Consider the following 21,279-nt stretch of genomic DNA (forward strand, 5'->3'; position numbering starts at 1 on the left):
CATGGAAGAATATACTTCCCTTACCAGGCTGTAGTTATCAGAGGGCTCACAAGTAAATCAGGCAACTAATTAAAGTATTTAAATGAGATTTAAAACAAGCCTTTAAAATAACTTACCATTTGAGGTCTGATACTTTTTTCTTCTTAAGACATTTATTAGTTAGACTTCTATCACATTTTGATTAAAGTTCCTTTAAATTATTGCACAAGCTACAACTGAGTGGAAGCATTGTTTCAATTGTGTATTTCTCCATTGTGTTTCATAACTGAAAGGTTTTGCCTAAAGCAGAACCTGAGGAAGTAAGATTTTCTAAGAAGAAAGTAAAGAATTCCCTTCTAAAATGGCTACAGTCTTTATCTGTTGTAAAAACCACAAAGCAGATAGTTGCTTCCAATTAGGGATGTATTGCAAAGTGCACTTACTCCTTTTGGTTGCAGCTGACTGCTGGGCAGAGTTGCAGAGTACCTCTTCATTTACTGTCATCTCCAAGTATTCCTAACTTCATTACTTCCCAGCATGGTGTGTGAGCCTCTATTGTCCTCAGGAGCTGATCAGGCTCTCTTTGTATCAGCTTGGTGGCTACTGATGGTCATCCTGAGGCAGAGGAGTTGTTGGTGTCATTATCACTGGCAGCAGTGAGAGGTGATGACCACCACAAACAGTGGAAAGGGGCTGGAAGGACAAGCCGTGGGGTGTAAAATGCTGTGGTCTTGCTGCCTGGGGAGAGCAGAGGTGTAAAGCCCCACAGGCAGGTGAGTGAATTGGGTTTCTCTACATCAGACTGGCATAACACACATTGGTTTGGAATGGAGGGCTTACAGGGTCCTCTTGAGGTTGGATGTGCCCAGCTCCAAGCCCCTTGAAAAGTTCTTGTTATTCCAGCACTGAGCTGTTGATGCTGAGGCAGCTGGAATAAGGATTGCCTTGGAGAAAACCCAGAGGTGCTCAAGTGTGGGAATGTCCAGCACAGCACCCAGCCACAGCAGAGACCTTGTGGGGGGAAGTAAAATCTAATGCCTCTCCTAAAATACTTTGAACATAGAAAGTCTCATGAAAATAAACATGAGGGTATTTAGTAATTTCACTTTGCTCTTGCCTTGCAGAAGAAATATTCATGGCATATCTTTAATGATTTTTTCTAAATTATTGTGTGCTCTCAACTCTTATTAAATTTTAATGCTGTTTTCTTCCAAGATTTTTGCAATCAGCATAAGAACATAATCCAGATTTTTCTGAACTATAAAATAGAAGAGTAATTGTTACCTCTGGGATTTCAATAAAGGAAGGATGGTTGTTCTTTTCAGGACCCTTTTGTAACCAAGGATGAGGAGCCAGGCACTTACAGGCCTTACGACCTCGGCCAGGAAATGGGAGTGTGGGTGAACAACTCTGATGGCGTGACTCCTGCTGTTGGGCAGGTGAGATTTTTAATTTTGTGATGCATTTGTCTAGTACTGCTTCAAAAAAATAAAGCAGCAATGTAATAGAAATGGGAAAATAACCAGGATTTACATATGTAACTCCTAGGCCTGGCCTCCTGGATATTCCGTGTTTCCTGACTTTACCAACCCCAGGACAGTGGAATGGTGGACCACGTTGTGTCTGGAGTTTAAGGATGTCCTTGACTACGATGGCATCTGGATTGTATGTCTCATTATATCTGCCCTTCCTTCTTTAAAAAAAAAAAAAAAAGAAAATTAAGATTTTCACATGTCTTACTCTCTTTATTAAAGGATATGAATGAGCCATCCAATTTCATGAGAGGCCAAATTCCTGGATGTGCAGATACTGAAATCAATAACCCTCCTTACACTCCTAGTAAGTATAATAGTATAACGTCTTTACCATGAATTATTTATTACTATTACATTAAAATGTTTTTCTATTTTATATAACATTATATTATATTTTATAGTAATAGTAATACTATAATTTCACTGGTTTTTCTTTTTTTTTGTTTCTTTGGTTTTCTTGTTTGTTTTGTTTTAAACCTGGATAGGCTATATTTTAGGGGGGGTGGTAATCTATTCTCTCATTTTCCATCCTTCCCTGCCTGTTCTGTATGTTCAGTTAGATATTTGTTCAAGACTCCAGTGGCTCAGCTTTCAAGGAGTATCAGAAACAATCACTTTCCTCTGTCGAAGGTTCTGCTTGTAACAGGACTAGAAAAATGACCTTTCCTGCCATCCTCTTAGCAACTGGTCCACATCAGAAAAAGGGCAAGATACCTATATACTATAATTCAGCTACAGACTTGTGAAGTAACCCTTGCCACTGCTAGTCTCAGAGATGGGCAGTCTCTGCACTATGACAAGGGAGATGGTGCCTTAGTTCAATGTATTTCCTTTCTCTTAGGAAAGAAATTATCACAGTGTCACTAGAAATGGGCTAAAAATAAGTTTTTAAATACCTAAGGCTATGGGAAACTTACAGGAATGGGAAAATCTCTTCCAGTAGCTGAGTTAATGACAGGCTCATTCCTCCCCAGGAAGCCATGAGTACTGATGATTATTGCCAGTGGTGTGGCAGTTAATCCAGCCAACATTTTCCCAGGAAAGCCCAGCTGCCTGAGCAATGTTAATATGCAGTAGGAAGCTGATACATGAGAGTTGGGGCATTGGCAGTGGAGTATTGGAAATGTCCCCTTTTCCCCTTCATGCTTTTGTACTCATAGAATTCTAAATTTTCTTTATTAAATGGCAATTCTTTTTCTTTTTTTTTACTTTGAATATAAGATAAGCATAAAAAAGCATGACAAAATATTAGAAAGAGATTGTAAATTTTTGAAAGCCGAACCAGAGCTTTTAATGATGATTTTGGTGTTTGCTCTCTTTGTGGGGTAACCACTGCATACTTACCCTGTGGGTCTTGACCAAAGCCCAGGAACTGATGAGAATTTCCACCTTTGCCTTAAATTACCTTCAATTTTGTCAGCCTTCAGAGCTGTATAAAAGATGTGAGACACTGGGTAAATTGGCCAAAAGAGCGGAGCTCCCTTTACATGACAAATAGAGAACTGAGAGTGAACCCATGCAGGGGCTTCTGAGCCATTCAGCTGAGCTTTGTGAAGATTAGCACTGACGTCTGAGCCACTAGAAGGGACTCAAATCTAGAGGCCTACATGATGTGTAAGGACACTGAGAGATACTGAAGACAGGTGTGTTTTGAGCCCAGTTTCTCTGACTTGACTCATGTATATATGCACCTGCTTCTGCTTGTGACCCACAGTGTTAGAATGATATAATGGGTTTGTTAATGTGTATTGTATAATTGTATAATGTTATAGATGGGTTTGTGTTAGAAGGGACCTTCACAACCATGTTGTTCCAGCCCCCTAGCATGGGCAGGGACATCAGACCAGGGTTCTTGAAACCCCATCCCTCCTGGCCTTGAACAATTCCAGCATGGGGCATCCACAGCTTCTCTGGGCAGCCTGTTTCAGTGTTTCACCACCCTCACAGGAAAGACTTCCTTCTATCTAATATAAACCTACTCTCTTGAAACCATTACCCTTTGTCCCATCACTCCATGACCTTTTCAAAAGTCCCTCTCCAGGTTTCTTGTAGGTCTCATTTAGGTACCAGAAGGCTGCTTGAAGGTCTTCCCAGAGATTCCCTGGTTTTGGTCTTCCTTCTGCAGCCAGGAGCCCTAGGCATTACATCTCAACATGTAGGGAATCTATCTTGAACCGGTGTTTAAGGGCTTTCTTTTCTATTTCACTTTATAGAATACGTGCCTGTTCTTAGCTGTCCAAGCCCTTGACTTATATGAGAGGTGACCTAAGCTGTTTAGTCCAGTATGACATAAGGACCTCCTCAGGGTTAGCAGAGTTTTGGGAGCTCACTATTGTTTTAAGTGCAAGTCCCAGTTTCAGAGCCTCGGGCTTTTTGTCAATGTAGCCTTCAAGCGCCTTGTCTGAATTTTATAACCATCATTACACGTAACCATGGTTTGATCTTCTGGTTCAAGCCAGATGTCCTTCAAATCAATTTTCTATAAAACACTTTATACTGAAGATTAATATGCAATTATAAAATAATCAGTATTACTGAGGCAGAATACAAAATACTCAGAATAAGAGTGAAGCATGAACCTGTGATTCACGTGGTAGCATTTTCTCTCCTATCCAACCTTAAATTTATAGGGCTAATAATCAAGAACCACTGGGACATTAAGTGTGACTTTCCTCAGAAACTTAGTGGCTTCTTCAAAGACGTATCGGTCAAAGTGACTTGGAAATTGCCTATAAATTAAGTTATTTCTGATGTAGATCACCGACACTGGAGTCTTTGTGTTCTAAAGATCCAAACTTCAGCTTTTCCTCTTCCCAAATATTTTGTTGTTTTCACCCTAAATATGTAGAAATGTGAAGACACTTGAATTGTGATGTATATGATTTTACAGTGGTTTGTATCATTCTCAGGCATCACTGATCGCTCCCTGGCAGAAAAGACACTGTGTCCTGACTCCAAGACTTACCTTGGAGACCACTACAACACACACTCTCTCTTTGGCTGGTCCCAGACAGAACCAACTTTCAAGTAAGTTTTCTAAATACTTCTAATCAGATTCCAGGTGATTAAAATGCATTTTAAAAGCCACTGATGTTACCTGGAAAATCTGTAATAGTATTTAATAAGAAGCAGACCCATTTCTTGATTTATTTGCCATTTAGTAGGATGTTTCAAGAAAAAAGATCCTTGGAACAAGGAACAGAATCCTTTCTAATGTTACCTTTCTCAGCTAAATCAAGATATATGTGTAGGGCCTAACTTTACAGCTGCTGCTCTTGTATACCTAAAGCAGGATACTCTTGTGCTCTGTTAGAGCTTCTCATGAGCATTGGCAGCAGAAGCAGCCTTGTGTGTGTCAGGGGTGTTTATCTGTCCCATCATACTGTGTCAGAGGAGTTTTTGTCACTGTCAGTGGAGAACCCAAACTGTCCCCTGTCTGCTTCCGGAGCTGCCTCTGGTTCCTGGCAGGCAGTGTTTTGCAAATTGGCTTGGGGCTCAGTTGGTTCAGGAGGTCAGAGCTGCATTGCAGCACAGTTGCTCTCAGCTACTGTAAAACTCATTTTGCAGCTGGGAAGCACTCACAACCAGCTTACACAGGCAACCTGTTGCTGTGGAAAGCTACCTGTTGGATTAAATGAAATGGGCAGATCATGCCTTTTCTAGCAGGGATTGAGCTAAAACACTAGGAAATTTCATACCATAATGGAAGAGCCAAAGCAGAGGTTCATTCAATTTTATTATTCAATAAATTACTTGTTACAAATTGTTTTTGCAGTTCTGGATCATAGTTAAGTTGACCTGTATGTGCAAATGGAACCAAAGACAGCCAGAGGGAGAGCACTCCTGCTCAAGTTATACATGAAAAGCTCCAAAATAACATTTATACAAAGGGCATGGAGCCTTGTGCAGTTATTGGCCCAACAGTGCACCTGCAAACCAGAACCAGCAGGTCCCTCACGGTTAAAGAACTGCACCTCTTGCTGCATGAGGCCCCGAAGTTAATACATTCAGTCTTCCATGAAAGCTGTTGGGTTTTTTGCTTCAGAAGCAAGTGTGGAAGCACTTTTAAGTCTCAGACCCAAAAGCAAACACTGGGCCATTATAAATACAGGTGAAAGAATTCTTGATGAAATCTCATTAAGAAAAGGGAGAAAGAAGTAGATGGTGAACAACATGATTAATATTTCATGCTAGAATTTCCCAGAGAATCTAAATAGTGTTACACATATCATATTAAAGAAGAGTTGAATTTGATTTCCTGCAATATAAAATACTGCAATTTACAATTATGTACAAAGAGTATCTAATTCTGAGGAATTTTTTGACAGATTTGTTAGTAAGGCACATTCCCTTGATTTTCTGGTGATACAGCAAAATTATTTTCAAAAATCAAAGATAAATTCACTGTGCCCCTAATTCTGCAATGAAACCTCATATATCAAAAAAGTCAGGAAACCATAAAAAATACTACAAGGATGGGGTGGCATTTTGAATGCTTACACGTTTGTTTTCTATATTGATTATTTATTTTGTGTAAATCTTCCTTTTATTTGCAGTTTTGCGGTCACATTTTCTTGTGAGTAGGGATCACAACAACAATTGTTTAATGAATAATACCCTTTCAGATAAAATTGTGCCTGAATGCTCAGGATGATTTTAAGATGTTTTGGTTACCTTTCTTGTTTTTGATGATCTTGTTGCATTTCTTTGCAGTGTTGTCCAGCAGGCTACTGGCAAGCGGGCATTTGTCTTGAGTCGGTCCACGTTCGTTGGCAGTGGGAAGCATGGTGCTCACTGGCTTGGTGACAACTTTTCTCTGTGGAAGGACTTGCGCCGCTCAATCATTGGAATCCTGGAATTCAACCTCTTTGGCATTCCCTATGTAAGTCTGGTGTCCTCTAGGCAGGTGCTGGCTTATACACAATATCATTTCAAATTAACTCAAATGTTTTCTGAAACAAGTGGCTTGGGATGGCCAGCAGTAACAGCCTCCACAGCCTAAGGAACCGCAGATTAAAAGGCTAAATGTCAATCTTGGCTGCTGAAAGGAAACAAAAACAGCACTGCAAGATTCAGACTGACTTAATGTATGCCATCCAAAACTGATCTCTTTGTATTGTGTACTCTATGATTAGGGCTCCTTCGTATATTTCTGGGTTTGCAAGTTGGGATGGAGAATTTGTAGAATTATTGAAATACTGTCAGATCGTCCACAGTGAACTTAGTGCTCTAGGAGACAGTACAACTTCAGTCACAGAAAAATTTATATAATTATGGAACATTGTTATAAAGTAATTAGAAACAGGGATTTCTTTCCAAAAATTATTTTTATTTCTGCACATTCCTGTAGTCTCTCATTTTTGGGCCTCAGTCACAATCACAAACATAATTTTATTTTTCTTTAGATTGGTGCTGATATCTGTGGTTTTAACTACAACACTACCTATGAACTCTGCCTGCGCTGGATGCAGCTTGGCTCTTTCTATCCATTTTCCAGAAATCACAACTCAGAAGGAAACATAGTAAGTAAACAAAGTTACATAAAGCTGTAACCTAGGATTACAGTTATGTGGACAGTGATTTGTATTGCTTTCTCCAAAATCAACATGCCGTTCTTGGGTAAACTGGAGCAGTAGGTGAAAAGGAGAGCAGTCCTGCACTGAGAGCAGGAATTACACGGTGAAATGTAAATTTTTCCTGTCCATAATGTAAAGATACCATAGAAATGCTGGTCTTCTCATGCCGTGGGTAAAATTAATCTATTTCATCTTTTACCTACTGAAGTCCAGGTTTTATTAAGAGCCAGTGAGTGTCGGAGTATCTTCCTACTCCCTTGATTGCTACAACTGTTGTTTCAATGCTTCTGTAATTATCGTAAGTATTGCAGTGAGGGGAGAGAGATCATAATACACCATCCTTGCTGTTTAAAAACAAGTTACCAACACGTGAGAATTCTAAAGAGAGGTACCAAGAGTGACATCATTATCAGCCAAGAGGCAACCAAGACCAGAAAAGGCTAATGAGCCTATGAGATGAATGAAAAAGTGCAGCCTCAGTCCAGATCCTTGCTCTGCTTTCAACACCAGAAAAGTCTTTTAACGACTTGTTGCAAACAGAAAGAAGTATCAGGTCATTTCTAGCTATGAAGTTTGAAGATCTTGCAGCCTTTGTAATTATTCTGTGTTTATCTGCAACTGTGATGAAATTATTCTGCTTGTTCAGGAAATGTTTGGGTTTTTTCCTTCTGTAAACTGATCAGTGCAACACTGGAGCTCAGGTTATTTTCTGACCTTCAGCTTCTTTGAAGCTGCATCATCAAAATGCTGCAACATTGACACTTCCAAGGAGACCTTTGTCTCCACATGAAAGTATTATAGATGTTCAGCAATTGGGCAAATGCAGGAATAATAAACCATAGTACTATCATTAAGAGGGTCAGGAATTAGCCTGTAGATCCCTGAGATATTTCTTTGGAGGAGAAGAAATGTCTGTGAGGTATTAGCTGTTTATGTTGAGAAACATTTTCCATTTGCCTCTCCACTAAAGTTAGAGGTGTACATATATATCTTTATTCATATTGTTGTGTCTTGGTTTGAAAAGACAGGAGTCTGTGAAGGAAGGCAAGAGCCTCCTGTGAAATGGAAAAGGTAAAACCCCTCCCTCTGAATTACCACAATTTCATAATTAAAAGGCTCTCAGGCAAAGATGTGGGAATAGGAATAACAGTTCTTTTCTAGGAAAAAAAAACTTAATTAATAAAATGTAATTAGTACAAACAAAACTAATGATAGAGTCGGAAACCTGATAGCCTGAGGAGTCAGGGTGTTGGTAATAGTCCAGTTAACTGGTGGCTACTCCTCCTGGAGTAGCAGATGAAATGCTGCTGAAGCAGTGATCTGTAGAAGGGTGTAGTTTTCTCTGAAGGTCTGGTGATAGAGTAAATGGGTTTGGTCTTCTTCTGGGGATCCAGTGGGGAAGAAGCTGCTCCTCTGGGAATCCAGGGAAGGGCTGCCCTGATGTCCCAAGTGCTGATTTTATGCAGGTATGGTGCTTGGCTCCTCCCTCTGGGGGGAGCATCTCACAATGGGATGATGTAACTTTACCAGTCATGCAGTGGGTCATTAAATGGCCCATTAACAGAAGATATCTCCCCGACGGATACATTGTTCTTGGAAGAGATAAGAAAATTGCCCAACTTTACAGGAGGGACCTGCCCTAACCCCAACAGATGGCAAATAGAATACATGCTTATCTTACAACCCAGGACAGGTTATTTGGCCCTTTGAGCATGCAAACAGTGTCTGACCTGGGTGAGTGGATATCAATCTCTTTATGTACAATTTAATAAACAAGAAGATAGCAATGGGCCTATATGATGGGTGCTGCAACTGAGAGATATATTATTGGATTACTTAAATTCATTTAAAGTATGTGTTCACGGAAAGGAATGAACAAGCATTTTGAGTGACTCTGCATCCCCTAAGAAATCTAACTTAATTTTGTGAAATTAAGCAGTGTTTTTACAGTGTCAGAACAATGGTAACAATATAGTGGAATTTTTGAAATAATAGATGGATGCTCTGGAGCTCAGAGCTAGCAGGGAGTATTCTTAGTGAGTAATTTTGATATAAACATAATAATGGGGAAATTTTACTTAAATATTAAATTTAATTAACATTAGGTTAGTGTTAAGATCTTAAGTACCCACTTTGCCTAATTCATTGAGTATTTCAAACAGTTTAATTAATATTTTTCTTGTCTGAAAAGCACTAGATAATATAAAAAGCTTTGTTACTTTTGTTACTTTTGCATTTCATTATCCTTGGAATTCATCATATAGTCTTCAGTTTAATGAGAAAATTAAGTACTCTGGAAAGATTTCCTGAAGGAGAAAGGTAGCCATGTGATTAGTAAGCTGGCTGTTTAGCACTGGAGAGGTTGACAGGAGGAATTAAAGGAGATGTAACTCTTTTCCATCCCAGGGGAGGGTCAAGGTTGTGTTGGAGTGGGACCAAACCCAGTCAATGAGTACAGACAGGCTGCCCCAACCTGCCCCAACCTGTCCCCTTGATGGTGGCACCCCGTGCATGTCGTGTCTCACAGGAGAGCATTGCTGGCAGTGAGGAGCTGAGGGGCACTGCTGGTGTGTGGGTGTACTGTCAGTCATCAGGGCATCCTAAAATGGAGCACACAGGAGTAGAAATCAAGTCTCTTGAATGGGTGAAATGTTTTCTGTACCACACACAGTGACTTTGGTCACCCCTGCTGGCTTCAGCAGGGTTATGAGTTTACTCTGTTACCTAGACTTGCCTCTGTATTTGTGGCCAATGTAATTATGCTTTTGACTTTAACCTGCAGATTATCAGTCTTCCCTTTTTCCTGTGTTTCATCCCCTTTGTCTGAGAGGGCTTGCTTCTCCAGGATAAATTAATTTCTAGATGTAGGGTATCTGTTCCTGAGCACAGGCTTGGAGCACCAGCTTCCGTCTCCTCACAAGGTTAGGGGTGGCTGCAGAGGACTCACATAAAGGTGGGACCTGATAATTTTGAACTGACTGGAATTTTTCAAGTTAATAATTTCATACAAATGTTAGTTTGGGAATAATGGATGATGCTCTTAATATATCTTGCAGTTTGCAAATGAGTGCTTTCTCTTATTTAAACACTCCCGTAGAATCATGCCAGCCACAACTCTCCATGTGTTGCACACAGCTTCTCTGCTGAGTTTGTTTCAATGCTCAGTACAAATCTAAGCTTTTCCTGAACAGGAACAAGACCCAGCTGTGTTTGGAGATACTTTTGCCAAGATATCTCGTGATACTCTTCGGATCAGATACTCTCTGCTGCCATACTTATACACCCTGTTCTACGAGGCTCATGTTCACGGAGGCACAGTGGTGCGGTCACTGATGCACGAGTGAGTTGGGAGCTTCTTTTTCATTCTAATTTGCTCACAAAATAGTTGAGTGAGTTGGGAGTTTCTTTTTCATTCTAATTTGCTCACAAAATAGTTGAGCTCTTATGTATGTACTGGTTGATATCCTTAGGAGAATAGTCACAGTATTACTATTGCATGCTGTCTTTTAAAAGAATAGTTGAACAGTTAAATCAAGTTATATGCACAAAGGTAAGTCTTAATATATGCTATTAATTTCCATTAATATATAACCTGTATTTGTTTCCAGTGTGGGGAAAAAGGCAAACTTTAGAAAGAGGAATCATGAAAATTTTTAGTCTTGGTCAAATGTATAGCTCTTTTCTATTTCAAAAATGAGAGTCACATTACCTGTATTTTCTGTATTTGAATGAAATCAATGAAATCTGTATTCTGATCCAGAATGCTAAAAGGCCTCATACAGAGAGTCCAATGATCCATAGCATTTGGTTTTTTTCAATTTAGCACTTGGATCTGCATGCTATTTATGAAACCCACATCTGTGTCCAGAAATTGCACAGAGAAAACAGAGATAGAGATGTTTGAGTATAGAAGCAGGTGCAAAACTGAGATTAATAAATGGAGACTGAAAAACCCCTTTGAAAATTAAGCTCAGACTTTTGGAACAACTCATTTTTTCTTTTCTGGAAGAAGCAGGAATCCAGCTGAGGCTTAGTTTCCCTGTCCTGACCTTTCAATTAGTTCTTTACCTGCTTTTGGTAAATTTTCTACTTTGGAATGCTTTATGCGAAGACTTGAGCAAAAGGAGTGCAAACAATACTTATGAAAGCCTGAAGTTCTGCCACACTGTCATTCCATTGGTGCAGGCTATGTCATAAACTGTTTAATGTTCTTTTTTCCCCTTTAGCTTAAAAGCATTCTGGTTAAAGGCATTTTTTGCAAATCAGACTGAAGCTACATTAACACAGACCATTCAAGTATGAAAAGGATATGCACAAAATCTGTTGTTTTTACTCAGGATAATGGTTAACTGATAAATTTTAAAAGCAGTATCCTTCCTCTTTTTACTTGGCAATGTCATTTTACTAGATAAAATTAGGGAGAATTTACACAGGTATTCATGACTTAAAATTGGCTATATGCTATTGCAAGTATTTACATTAGGTCTGTTTTTGCTGAATGTGGTTTGTGTTAATATTGGAAATGCCCAAGTTAATTTTGGCATTAATATTAGCTAATCTCTGCTAATACAGAATTACTCTAGTGTCATTAAAGCTGCCTTTCTGACCACTGCCAGCATACCTGTACTCTATGAGGGCCACTTCCACATTGGCAAATTTCCAAATTTTTTTGATTAGAGTTGCAGAGCAGTCTCAGATGCACCAGCAGAGGCTTTTGTTAGATGGAACTGAGCTGAGAGGCTCACTGCAGACACTGATGGGAGCTTAGTCGGCAGGACTAGAGTGGGATGACTAGGAAATAAAACCTCTCAAATGCACATAAGTAGGGCAGGCATCAGGAGATCAAAACTGTTTCCCTCCCCAGTGCCCCTACTGGCATCCTAGTCCTAGGGCTTGTTAATGTTGCCATAGCGAGATCCTAAAATGAGTTAAAAGTGTTTCTTACTACTAGTAGTTAATTTTGGTTACTATTATTCATGGCCATTACTTAATGTGTATTTCTTACTATTTTCAGGTAAAATTAAGCGGTTTAGTAGTGGGTCTACCCTAGTGGAGAAAGTGACCTAGATGCTAACAGGAGGAGAAATGTGGGGTTTTGAGAAAGAGAACTGAAATAGAATTTTCAGTGTATGGATGATGGAAGTTTACATCAACATTGCCTCTTACTTGTAAAAATTAGAAAGGAAAACTAAAAAACTCCTGCATTAGCTTTTCAGGCGAAGTTCTTACGAGTTCAGAGTCCTCATCATGAAAACAGCCGTACCTAGGCAGGGAGTCTCCAAGCAATAGCTATTTCATGTGGACATTTCATTCCATTTGGAACATTTAGGGGCTCGTTTCAAGTAACAAACAAGAACAACATCCCAGTAGATTCTTTTAAGTGTATTTGGTGCCTCGGAGGCTTTCACTCCATAAAGCAGAGGCATCAATATCTCAGGTGTCCAAAAAAGACTGTGAGGTGGTAATCCATTAGTGCAAAGGAAAGATGTGTTTAATGGCTAACCAGGGTGGAAATATGACAGGAGAGAGGCCAGTATCTAACCAGAGGAAGCAGTAGATGGAATTAAAGACCTTTCATAGATGACAGCATGCTTTAATGGCTATATTTTCAAAATAGGAAAGTTCATTTGTTTGCTGAATTTGTGCTAGTGGTTGCTATAATTGCAAGAGAAAATTGTGCTGTGTTAAAGAGTGAGAATCTTGTTTTCATATACAAATACAATTGATTCTTCTTTTTTCATAATTTCTTAATCAGCTTTTTTGTCCTGCAATCTCCCATGACAAAATGTATTGTATTATTATTACAATTTATTAAAGTCAATTTGAAAACACAGAGAACCTATTGAGATGACAAGAAAAACTCATGTTTTATATTTCAAAAACTTTAGGATAAGGTAATTCATCAAAACCCATAATCTGCTTTAAACATTTGAAAGTATTATGTCACAATGCAATAATGACCAAAATTAAGGTGTCCAAAAGAGCTACTGTTCTGGACCGAAAAAGAAACGCTGAAGAAATTGAGGTTTCTTTCAAACAGAGCCCTCAATAGGTGTCTTTTTATTGCCAAGTTATCTTTACTTATTTGGAGAAATTTCTGTAAGCCTGGGCTGGGTGCAGTGTGTGCCTTTGCCTCAAGCAGGCAGGGTGTCAGAGCAGGGCACTGACACTGAGCCACTCTGCTCCAGCCAGTGTTCAACAGAGACCTGCCTTTAGACAGGGGCAGCTGCAAAGCCCATGGAACAGACACAGTAAAGGAATTTCTAAACAAGAAGTTTATATGTTCTTAGAGAATAATATGTAAATATGCAATAACCAGTGTGAACTTGTCAAAAATACGTGAAAACCAGACCAGTTACTATCTCTGAAAAGGCAGTAGGGCTGTTAGAGGGGCAGAGGGGCAAAGGAGTAGCAGAAGTGAGGAGGTACAAGGTACTTTGATTTTAGGAGGATTTGAGACATGGATTTTTTCTTCATGTGGCATTCTTATAAGAGCTAGGATCTATCAATTATTTCCTCAGAAAGAGACTTACAGATGATAAAACCTATTTAAATTCTCCAGGATTTGATGCTGGAAGAAAGGAGGTTCCTGAGTTGGGAAGGATCTCTCTTCTTTACCAGGTGTTATTCAATATTTTTATTAGCTGATGCACGGTGGAATAGAGATTTCTTCCCAAGAGAAGGCAAGTGATGCCATGCAAAAGGGACTGTGAGCATTCTGGAGAACATGATCAGAATCCAAAACAATTTTAGTACATTGAATAAGATGGATTGAATTCCATAGGTTTTCCATCCATTCAGGAGAGGCAGCTAAAACGTACAATAATGCATGAGTGTTGTTCTGTGTTTGTCTTGCAAACAATTTCAAATGTAAATCTGAGAAAGCTGTGGGAGGCCAAAGCCAAGGATTTTCACAAACGCTTTAGAACCTAGAGCACAGTGTTTTTCCTCCATGTTCCCTCACCTGGGCCTGGCCCCTGTCCTGCTCATTGGCTCCCAAAATGAAGTCTCAGCCCACTGAACAGAAGTGAGTCGTTTTCCCACTGTTGCTATTCTGAAAAGAAATTGGCTTCATCATTTTGTGAGAGTTCTGGTCTGCTCTGGGATGGTCGGTACTACTGAAATATCTGAATCTCTGTCCAGCTTTTGGCACTCCCTCAATCAGGAAAATATTTGGCTGTGTTGAAGAATACTTTGAGGAAGCAGATTTCTTGTCACAGTGAGTAATATCAAAATATTGGGCAAATTCTAATAACTATGAATAACATTGTATATTTAACTTTCAAACTAGATTTACCTCTGATCAGGAGACTCATGGAATAGATACTGCCTTCCTTTGGGGACCTGCCTTTATGATTGCTCCAGTTCTTGAAGAGGCAAGTACTGTAATTAAAAATGCCATCATACTGGAATAGAAGAAACAAATGGTGCTTAGGGCATTGGATGACACTCAGAGCATGTTTGCTCATATCCATCCCTTTCTACTCTCTGCTGTCAAAGCTTGCAGAACACATTTCTGAGCAGTACAGACAGTACAGAGCTTTCTCAGTACTTGAAGTGGGAGGATGAAAGTGAGGGCGCAGCCTTTCCCTTTTACTCCAAGTGAGAAATGGATGCAAAAAGGCTGGATGCTGCCCCTCACGTGCTCCTGTTATTGTGCTGGCAGCAGTCTCCAAGGACACACATGGAGCAGTAATTGTCGAGCTAGGAAGAAACACACAGACATGAAAGCAAACTGGTTTCCATATTACCGCTCACCCACAGTGTTTTGGAACTGCAGCTCTCAAGGGCTGTGGTAGGAGTTTCCCAGCACCACAGGCAAAGGCAGTCATTACGGAAATGATAATGGTAATGTAAGCTGCTAACAGGACAGGTTTTAAAAAGCAGCCTTTTCCTCTCCTGTGCTGGGCACATGGCTCTCCCTGCTTGGCTGGAGCAAGGGTGTGTTTCTCTCCTTGCCCACCACTGACTGCTGGCAACACAAGAGAGGCATGTCTGAGCAGATCTAAGTATTTACATCGGATGTATCCTAGTGCTGTTTGCAATCAGCATGCTGCCAAAATATCTAGTAGATTTCTAGATATTGCTGATGATCAAACATTTAAACAGGACACTGTTACCTTGTTTTTTAACCAACCCTTTTGTCTCTGTGAATTTAACAGAAATTAAATTCTAAACCCATTCTGACCCCACTGAGGCACTTCATTCATTAGTCCTTTATCTTCAGACTCCCACAGGTTTCTAATAGCTGAAGAGTAGAAAGAAGATTTCACAGGGTCTCAGACCAGCAGGATGATAAAGAATGAGAAAAAAACCTTCCCATGAAGAGGGACTGACGAGCCAGGGAGGTTTCCTGTAAAATAATTGAATAACAGGGGACATTATAAGGATATTTTAAATGATCGGGGGTCTAGATAAGGAGTTCCTGATGATTTTTGGAGAACTGCAGCACAAAAGGAAGGCTGCCTGTGGCGTGATGAGGGAAGCAGAACTGTGAAGGCAGCACATTGCTGGTTGTTGCAGTGTGATAGCTGGCAGCCAGGGCTGTGCCAGTTGGTGGGGCAGGGGCAGAGGTGAGCTGTAAGCCCCTCTCTGTGGCAGTGCAGGCCAGCAGTGACTGTGTCAAACTGCAGCTTGGCATCTGCTTGTGTAGGGAAGATGAGTCAGGAATGACTTGACCTTCACTCCTTGAATCCTAGGATAAGAGCAAGTGAGACATCAAAAAAAAAAAAAAATAGAATGGAGAACTGCCTTGCAGACTGGCTTGTTATTTAGGGAGTCATGAAGGTGAGGCTCACAGAATCATGGAGTCATAGAATAGTTTGGGTTGGAAGGCACCTTCAGTTCCAACCTTCCTGCCATGGGCAGGGACACCTCCCACTAGGCCAAGTTGCTCAAAGCCCCATCCAACCTGGCCCTGAAATCCTGAAATCATCCTGACCCAGATGATGGTTACACACTTTTCTGTAGACCAGAACATCCAGGGTTGTCATAATATCGCAGAGAAGAGATGGAGAGGGGAGCATCTTGCCTTTTTGGTTTTTCATATATCTAAAATCCCTAGAATATTACATGGTTACTTTGTCTAAACTCTTCCAACTTTACTGTTCTTGTTCTACAATATTCCTGGGATAGTCCTTGGAGCTAATCCATAATTCTGCAAAGGGACAGATATCTACACTGATAATAAAAGTTAATCTGCTTGTGAGAATAAACAACTTGTAACAAAAATGGAAATATGTTTTGATCCCAACTGTTCCTGGAGTTATTAATACAAAGTGCCTTTAGCATGATTTCATCCCTGCAGTGATCTGACACAACACATGCTCCAAAATGAACTACAGTAATTGTGCAATTAGCAAAACATTTATTATTTATTATTACTTATCTGCAACTTTAAATTGTTTACAAGAAGAGAAGGATCTGCATCCTTTGTGTGCTACAGCTCATTCTCTGCCTGTTTCTGGGACAGGAATGGTGCAAGGGGCACTGAGCAGTGGTGTCCTCCCACATCCAATGTGAAGCCCTGTCTTGAAAAGGCTGTCATAGGGCTGCTCAGATGTTGGAGGAGTGCACCTAGGCCAGTTACATTTGGAAGACATAGAGCTATATCCTAGAATAAAATAATCCTGTAACATTGACTCCTGCCAGGCTATGGCAGTAAACCCCCCCCAAATAGGATAGGCTTGTCTGTTTAGTATTATGGATTAGCCAGCAGCAGTCCACTGCTATGACAATAACTCAGCCATAAAATAAAAAAATTGATGTTATTAGAATATTCAGCATACATCTCTCCATGCACAAATATAATAAAGCTAATGTAATATCAGAAATACAAAAAGAAAAAAGACTAATCTCTTTATAACAATTACAGGGAGCAAGATCTGTGAGTGTATACTTCCCTGAAGCACAGTGGTTCGACTACTATACCGTATGTATTTTTACGATTAATTTTCTTACTTTTTTCTTTCCCTAATAATTTAAAATGGTACAATTCCAGCAAAATAACTGTTAACCATCTTCAGCAGTATTTTTACCTCAGCATTTGTAGATGAAGAAAACTAGAGAAAAAAAAAGTCTGCATCAGGCTAGCTGGGAGGGTAAATGACACAGCTTTCAGAAACATTTTCTTCTCTATTTTTGCCATGTAAGGCTCTAAAATGCAGTGAACAGAATTTTCAAGAGCAGCCTAGACATGCATGAAAATGCCAGGATTTCTTTCTTTGTCCCCCACTTTTAATTCTTGTTCTGATACACTTCCATGCACAGAGACAGAGGCAGGAACCTAAGCCACACTCCTGAGAACATGCCACAAACCCTCCTGCGCATGTACTTTTGCATGTGCATCCCTTTTGACAGAAGGCATATTTGGAGCACAAGGTGAGGCACCCCTCTGGAAGATGCTCCCAAGAGCTGCAGAACAATCTGCTCTGTGGGACATGCCAGTGCCTTCTCTTCAGGGCCTGTCTTGACCTTTCCAACACCATCCCCAGGACCACATTTCCAGAAGTGCTCTGCTGCAATATGCAGCCTAAGCCCAGCTTGGCTTCCATGGGAGCAGTTAAGCTGATGCTAAGAGCTTTCAGGAAGAGCCCAGGATCATCAGGTTGTTGTTAAATCTCCTGAGTGTCCCTGGCAGAGGAGCGGGCAGAGCAGAACAGCTCTCAGAGAAAATGCAGACTTTTTTTTTTAAATTAGTTTTTTAAATAATTTTCAGCATTTGGCTGGTGACCTCAGATGGATGTTCATCCAACCCTTTCCTTTTTCTCTTTTCATGCGACTGTGTCATGGTTTGACACTGGCACAATGCCAGTGTTCCCATGAAAATGCAACCTCCCAATTGAATGCTGTGAAATGTGATCAGGAAACAGAGCAGAGCAGGTTTAAGCTTAATAACAAGGGAAAAAACTTTATTAAGGTACTACTATAAAAGAAGAAAGAAAGAAAAAAATCACACAAAATATTCAAAATGAAAACCTTCTAAAGTATTCTTCCTCCCACCACCCAACTCTAACAAACTACAGTGAGACACAACCTGGATCCCAATCAGGTTTCTACCCTCCAGACAATCGATACTCAGTCCATCGAGGGAGAGAGGAGTCTCCCCTATGCCACAGAGCCCCCTAAGAAACACAGATGCCATATCCTGTGTTTCCATGTCACTCATGGCACCACCCGGAGAAAAGGTTTGCCATGGTGACTCTCTCCTTTTCTATGCACAGTGTTCTCACCACTAATGCATGGATGGACAGACTGCTTTTAGGATTTTCCCTTTCAAGGATGCCCTGCCACAAAGGGAAAAAGCCAACAGTTCAGTTTTTCATTTTTGGGACCACAGTCCCCCCCATTTTTCCCTGGGGCTGAGGGTCTAAGAACAGAGATCTTCTTCTCTTCTTCTTCTCTGAAGACAGGAGGCAACACCACAAGCCTCTCTAACTTTTCTCTGTTTGCTCTACTTCTGTCTTTTTCCCAGCTGAAGCAGGTCTCTTTGGCTCACCGGCATCCTCCTAAAATACAGTCTCTCTTGGAGGAAAAGATAGGTTAAGTCTGCGGCTACCAAGAAAAAGTCCAGCTAAAATCCACTCCATCATGTCCTCCCACCTAGAATTTCTCCTTCCAACATCCCAGGGTCTAAGCTGTCTCTCTTCCTCTCTTTTAAACTGAGGAGAAAAATTTCACCAAGCTTTCATTTCTCAAGGAAGGGTTAAAAGTCCCGACTCCCAGGGATGGCTCGATGCCCAGACTCTGGCAACTCCCACGCGACTGGGCACCTTGCGGCCCCCCCGCTCTTCTCCTTCCCCACGGTGCATTGCATCCCAGATTCCTCCACCCTTCCATCTGCAGGGGCCAGCCCGATTCAGTCCCCTCCACCCTTCGGCCTTAGTCAAGCCATGGCTTTTCCCCTCCCCACCCAGCTCGTTGCCAGGCACGGGAGAGGCTGCACTGCGCACTGACTGGAACCAAAGAGAGCGAGATCTCTTGGGAATTCTGCTTTTAACCCCTCTTTCTTCTCAGAGGCGTGTCCAGCCTCAATTGGTCAATATCCAAATTGACCTCTTCCTTCCAAGAAAAATTCTTTTTCTGTGTCAAACCATGACAGACTGAGATGCTGAAAAGTCCAGCATTTAATCCAACCCTCCCTATGGTTCCCTCTGAGCCCCCTTGCCAGGCTGGGCACAGGACAGTGGCCTTTGTCCCTTGTCCTGCCTATGTGCCTGCCCCTGGCATTGCTCGCCTCCCAGTATTTGCCACGCACTTGTCATGCACATGGTGCTTATCCAAACCAAAGTTGGGTACTTGCCATAAATCATAATTGTCATTTACAGAGGGCAAGAGCAAAATCTTCCTGTTATTTTCCCTGTACACAAGTCTTTTTTGGAGGTTTTGAGGCATTAAACTAGAAAAGTATGATGCAGAGAACTTAATGCTGGTTGTCTACACACACACAAATTTCACTCTCTGAATGCTGTAATTACTTTCTGAAAGGGGAAGAATTGTTCTTAGAAGAGACGAAAATCTACAGTTTACATTCCCAAATGACTATGAATCACTTACCTTAAACTGAATGTGACAGGCTCCATATGTATAAAAAGAGGAAGCAAAAGTTCCTTTTTCCTTTTTCTCAGTATCTTGATTAGTGTTTTAGTTTTTTTTCACAGCATATGGAATAATGATACCAGTTTTAAAAACCATTTGTTGTCTTTCAGTCATGATGCTTCTATCTCAGGCATATGATATCTCAGGCATATGCATAACTGCAGAGGCTAGATCCTCTTTGATGTTAAAAAGAAACTAGAAAAATACTCCTGAAATCCATATTTTAGTTTGTTTTTCTTCTTGCTCTCTTTTTCAGTATGATGTATACTGCCTGGATTGGCATTTTTTTAACTGCATTAATTTTTGTGGTAGGGTTTAAAAGTGCCAAGTGCCTGGAAGAAGACCTACACTACTGTGTCTGCCCCACTGAACAAGATCCCTCTGTACATCCGTGGAGGGTACATTCTGCCACAGCAGGCACCAGCCACAACCACTACTGAAAGGTAATGTCACCTGTGTTTGTCACCAAGCAGACCCACAGACAGGGTGTGGGTCAGACCCACAGACAGTCAAAAGAGGAATCAAAAGAAAGTACAGAAGAGAGATATCTGCAGCTCCCAGCTGCCATCCCAAGTGATAAGTACAGTATTTTTATACCAGTATTTGCTCCATTTCATTAGGAGAAAGCACCTCAGAGATGATCCACATCACTGTTAGCACAGCTGACACCTACTCCTGGCTCTACGATTAATGCTCAGAAAAGCTTTTGCACCTCTTACTGCCACACTGACCTGCTGTCAATCATTTAGAGTAAATGTATGCAAGGGGAAAAGCAAAATTCTTTTTTTTTTGGGTGAATTTATCAAATGCTGTAAACAAGGTGGAAAAGCTCAAATCTTTCTTCAGGAAAAATACTTCCCCATGCCAATGGATAATATTCTGGTCTCAAGTGTGAACCATGCTCAGAAGTTAATCTGAGTAGGAAAGAGAGGGGACAGCACTGTGCAGCAGCCATAGTAAGGTAGTACTGGTTACCAGCTGACTCCCAGACCATCCAGTTATTGTTAAGGCCACAAAAGAAGGGGGAAGCTTGTCCACATAAGCATTCAAAATGGGAAATCTAGACATTAGTAGAACAAGGTAAGGCAAAGATTTTGCCATCACTTTGGGAGTCCTTTTGGTGGCCACTGTTGTCATTCTTCTGTTGTGACCTTTTCTGTAACCTTAAAAGGGGAGTTGTGTTCAGAAGTGTTTAAGTTGCTTGGAAGGGACTGCCCACAGGTTTGTACTGACACTTCTCAACACGTTTATCAACAGCCGCCTGAACCCATTTGGACTCATTATTGCCCTGGATGAAGAAGGACAAGCCTCTGGATCTCTCTTCTGGGATGATGGTGATTCCATTGGTAAGCCTGGTCCCCTGGTGTGAAGCATACAGTACCTGCATACAGGGCTCTCCTCAGGCCACCTTTCAGCAGCATAATGGCACTGGCTTTGGTTAGAAATAGCTAGAGAACTGACCCCAGAAGGAGCAGTAGAAAGTTGAACCTTATTCATCCAGGCACTCCCTGGCAACCAGGAGGGTCACCTGTGTCCTGGGGGTATCAGGCACAGCATCGCCAGCTGGACTGGACAGGGATTGTCCTGCTCTG

General features: G+C 40.9%; 1 protein-coding gene across 1 annotated transcript in view; it reads left to right on the forward strand.

Annotated features, from left to right (window-relative positions):
• LOC110482105 (sucrase-isomaltase, intestinal) overlaps positions 1 to 21,279 on the forward strand; it is a 54,047-nt gene that overhangs the window by 27,590 nt on the left and 5,178 nt on the right. The window contains exons 10-20 of the mRNA XM_077783419.2: positions 1,305 to 1,418; positions 1,528 to 1,644; positions 1,734 to 1,818; positions 4,424 to 4,541; positions 6,228 to 6,396; positions 6,920 to 7,036; positions 10,282 to 10,430; positions 14,382 to 14,470; positions 16,969 to 17,021; positions 20,000 to 20,130; positions 20,945 to 21,033. Coding sequence (XP_077639545.2) covers positions 1,305 to 1,418; positions 1,528 to 1,644; positions 1,734 to 1,818; positions 4,424 to 4,541; positions 6,228 to 6,396; positions 6,920 to 7,036; positions 10,282 to 10,430; positions 14,382 to 14,470; positions 16,969 to 17,021; positions 20,000 to 20,130; positions 20,945 to 21,033 — 1,231 coding nt within the window. The remainder of the gene's footprint in view (positions 1 to 1,304; positions 1,419 to 1,527; positions 1,645 to 1,733; positions 1,819 to 4,423; positions 4,542 to 6,227; positions 6,397 to 6,919; positions 7,037 to 10,281; positions 10,431 to 14,381; positions 14,471 to 16,968; positions 17,022 to 19,999; positions 20,131 to 20,944; positions 21,034 to 21,279) is intronic.

This window comes from Lonchura striata, chromosome 1A (assembly GCF_050655825.1).
Source record: "Lonchura striata isolate lonStrDom1 chromosome 1A, ASM5065582v1, whole genome shotgun sequence".
NCBI classification, from domain to species: domain Eukaryota; kingdom Metazoa; phylum Chordata; class Aves; order Passeriformes; family Estrildidae; genus Lonchura; species Lonchura striata.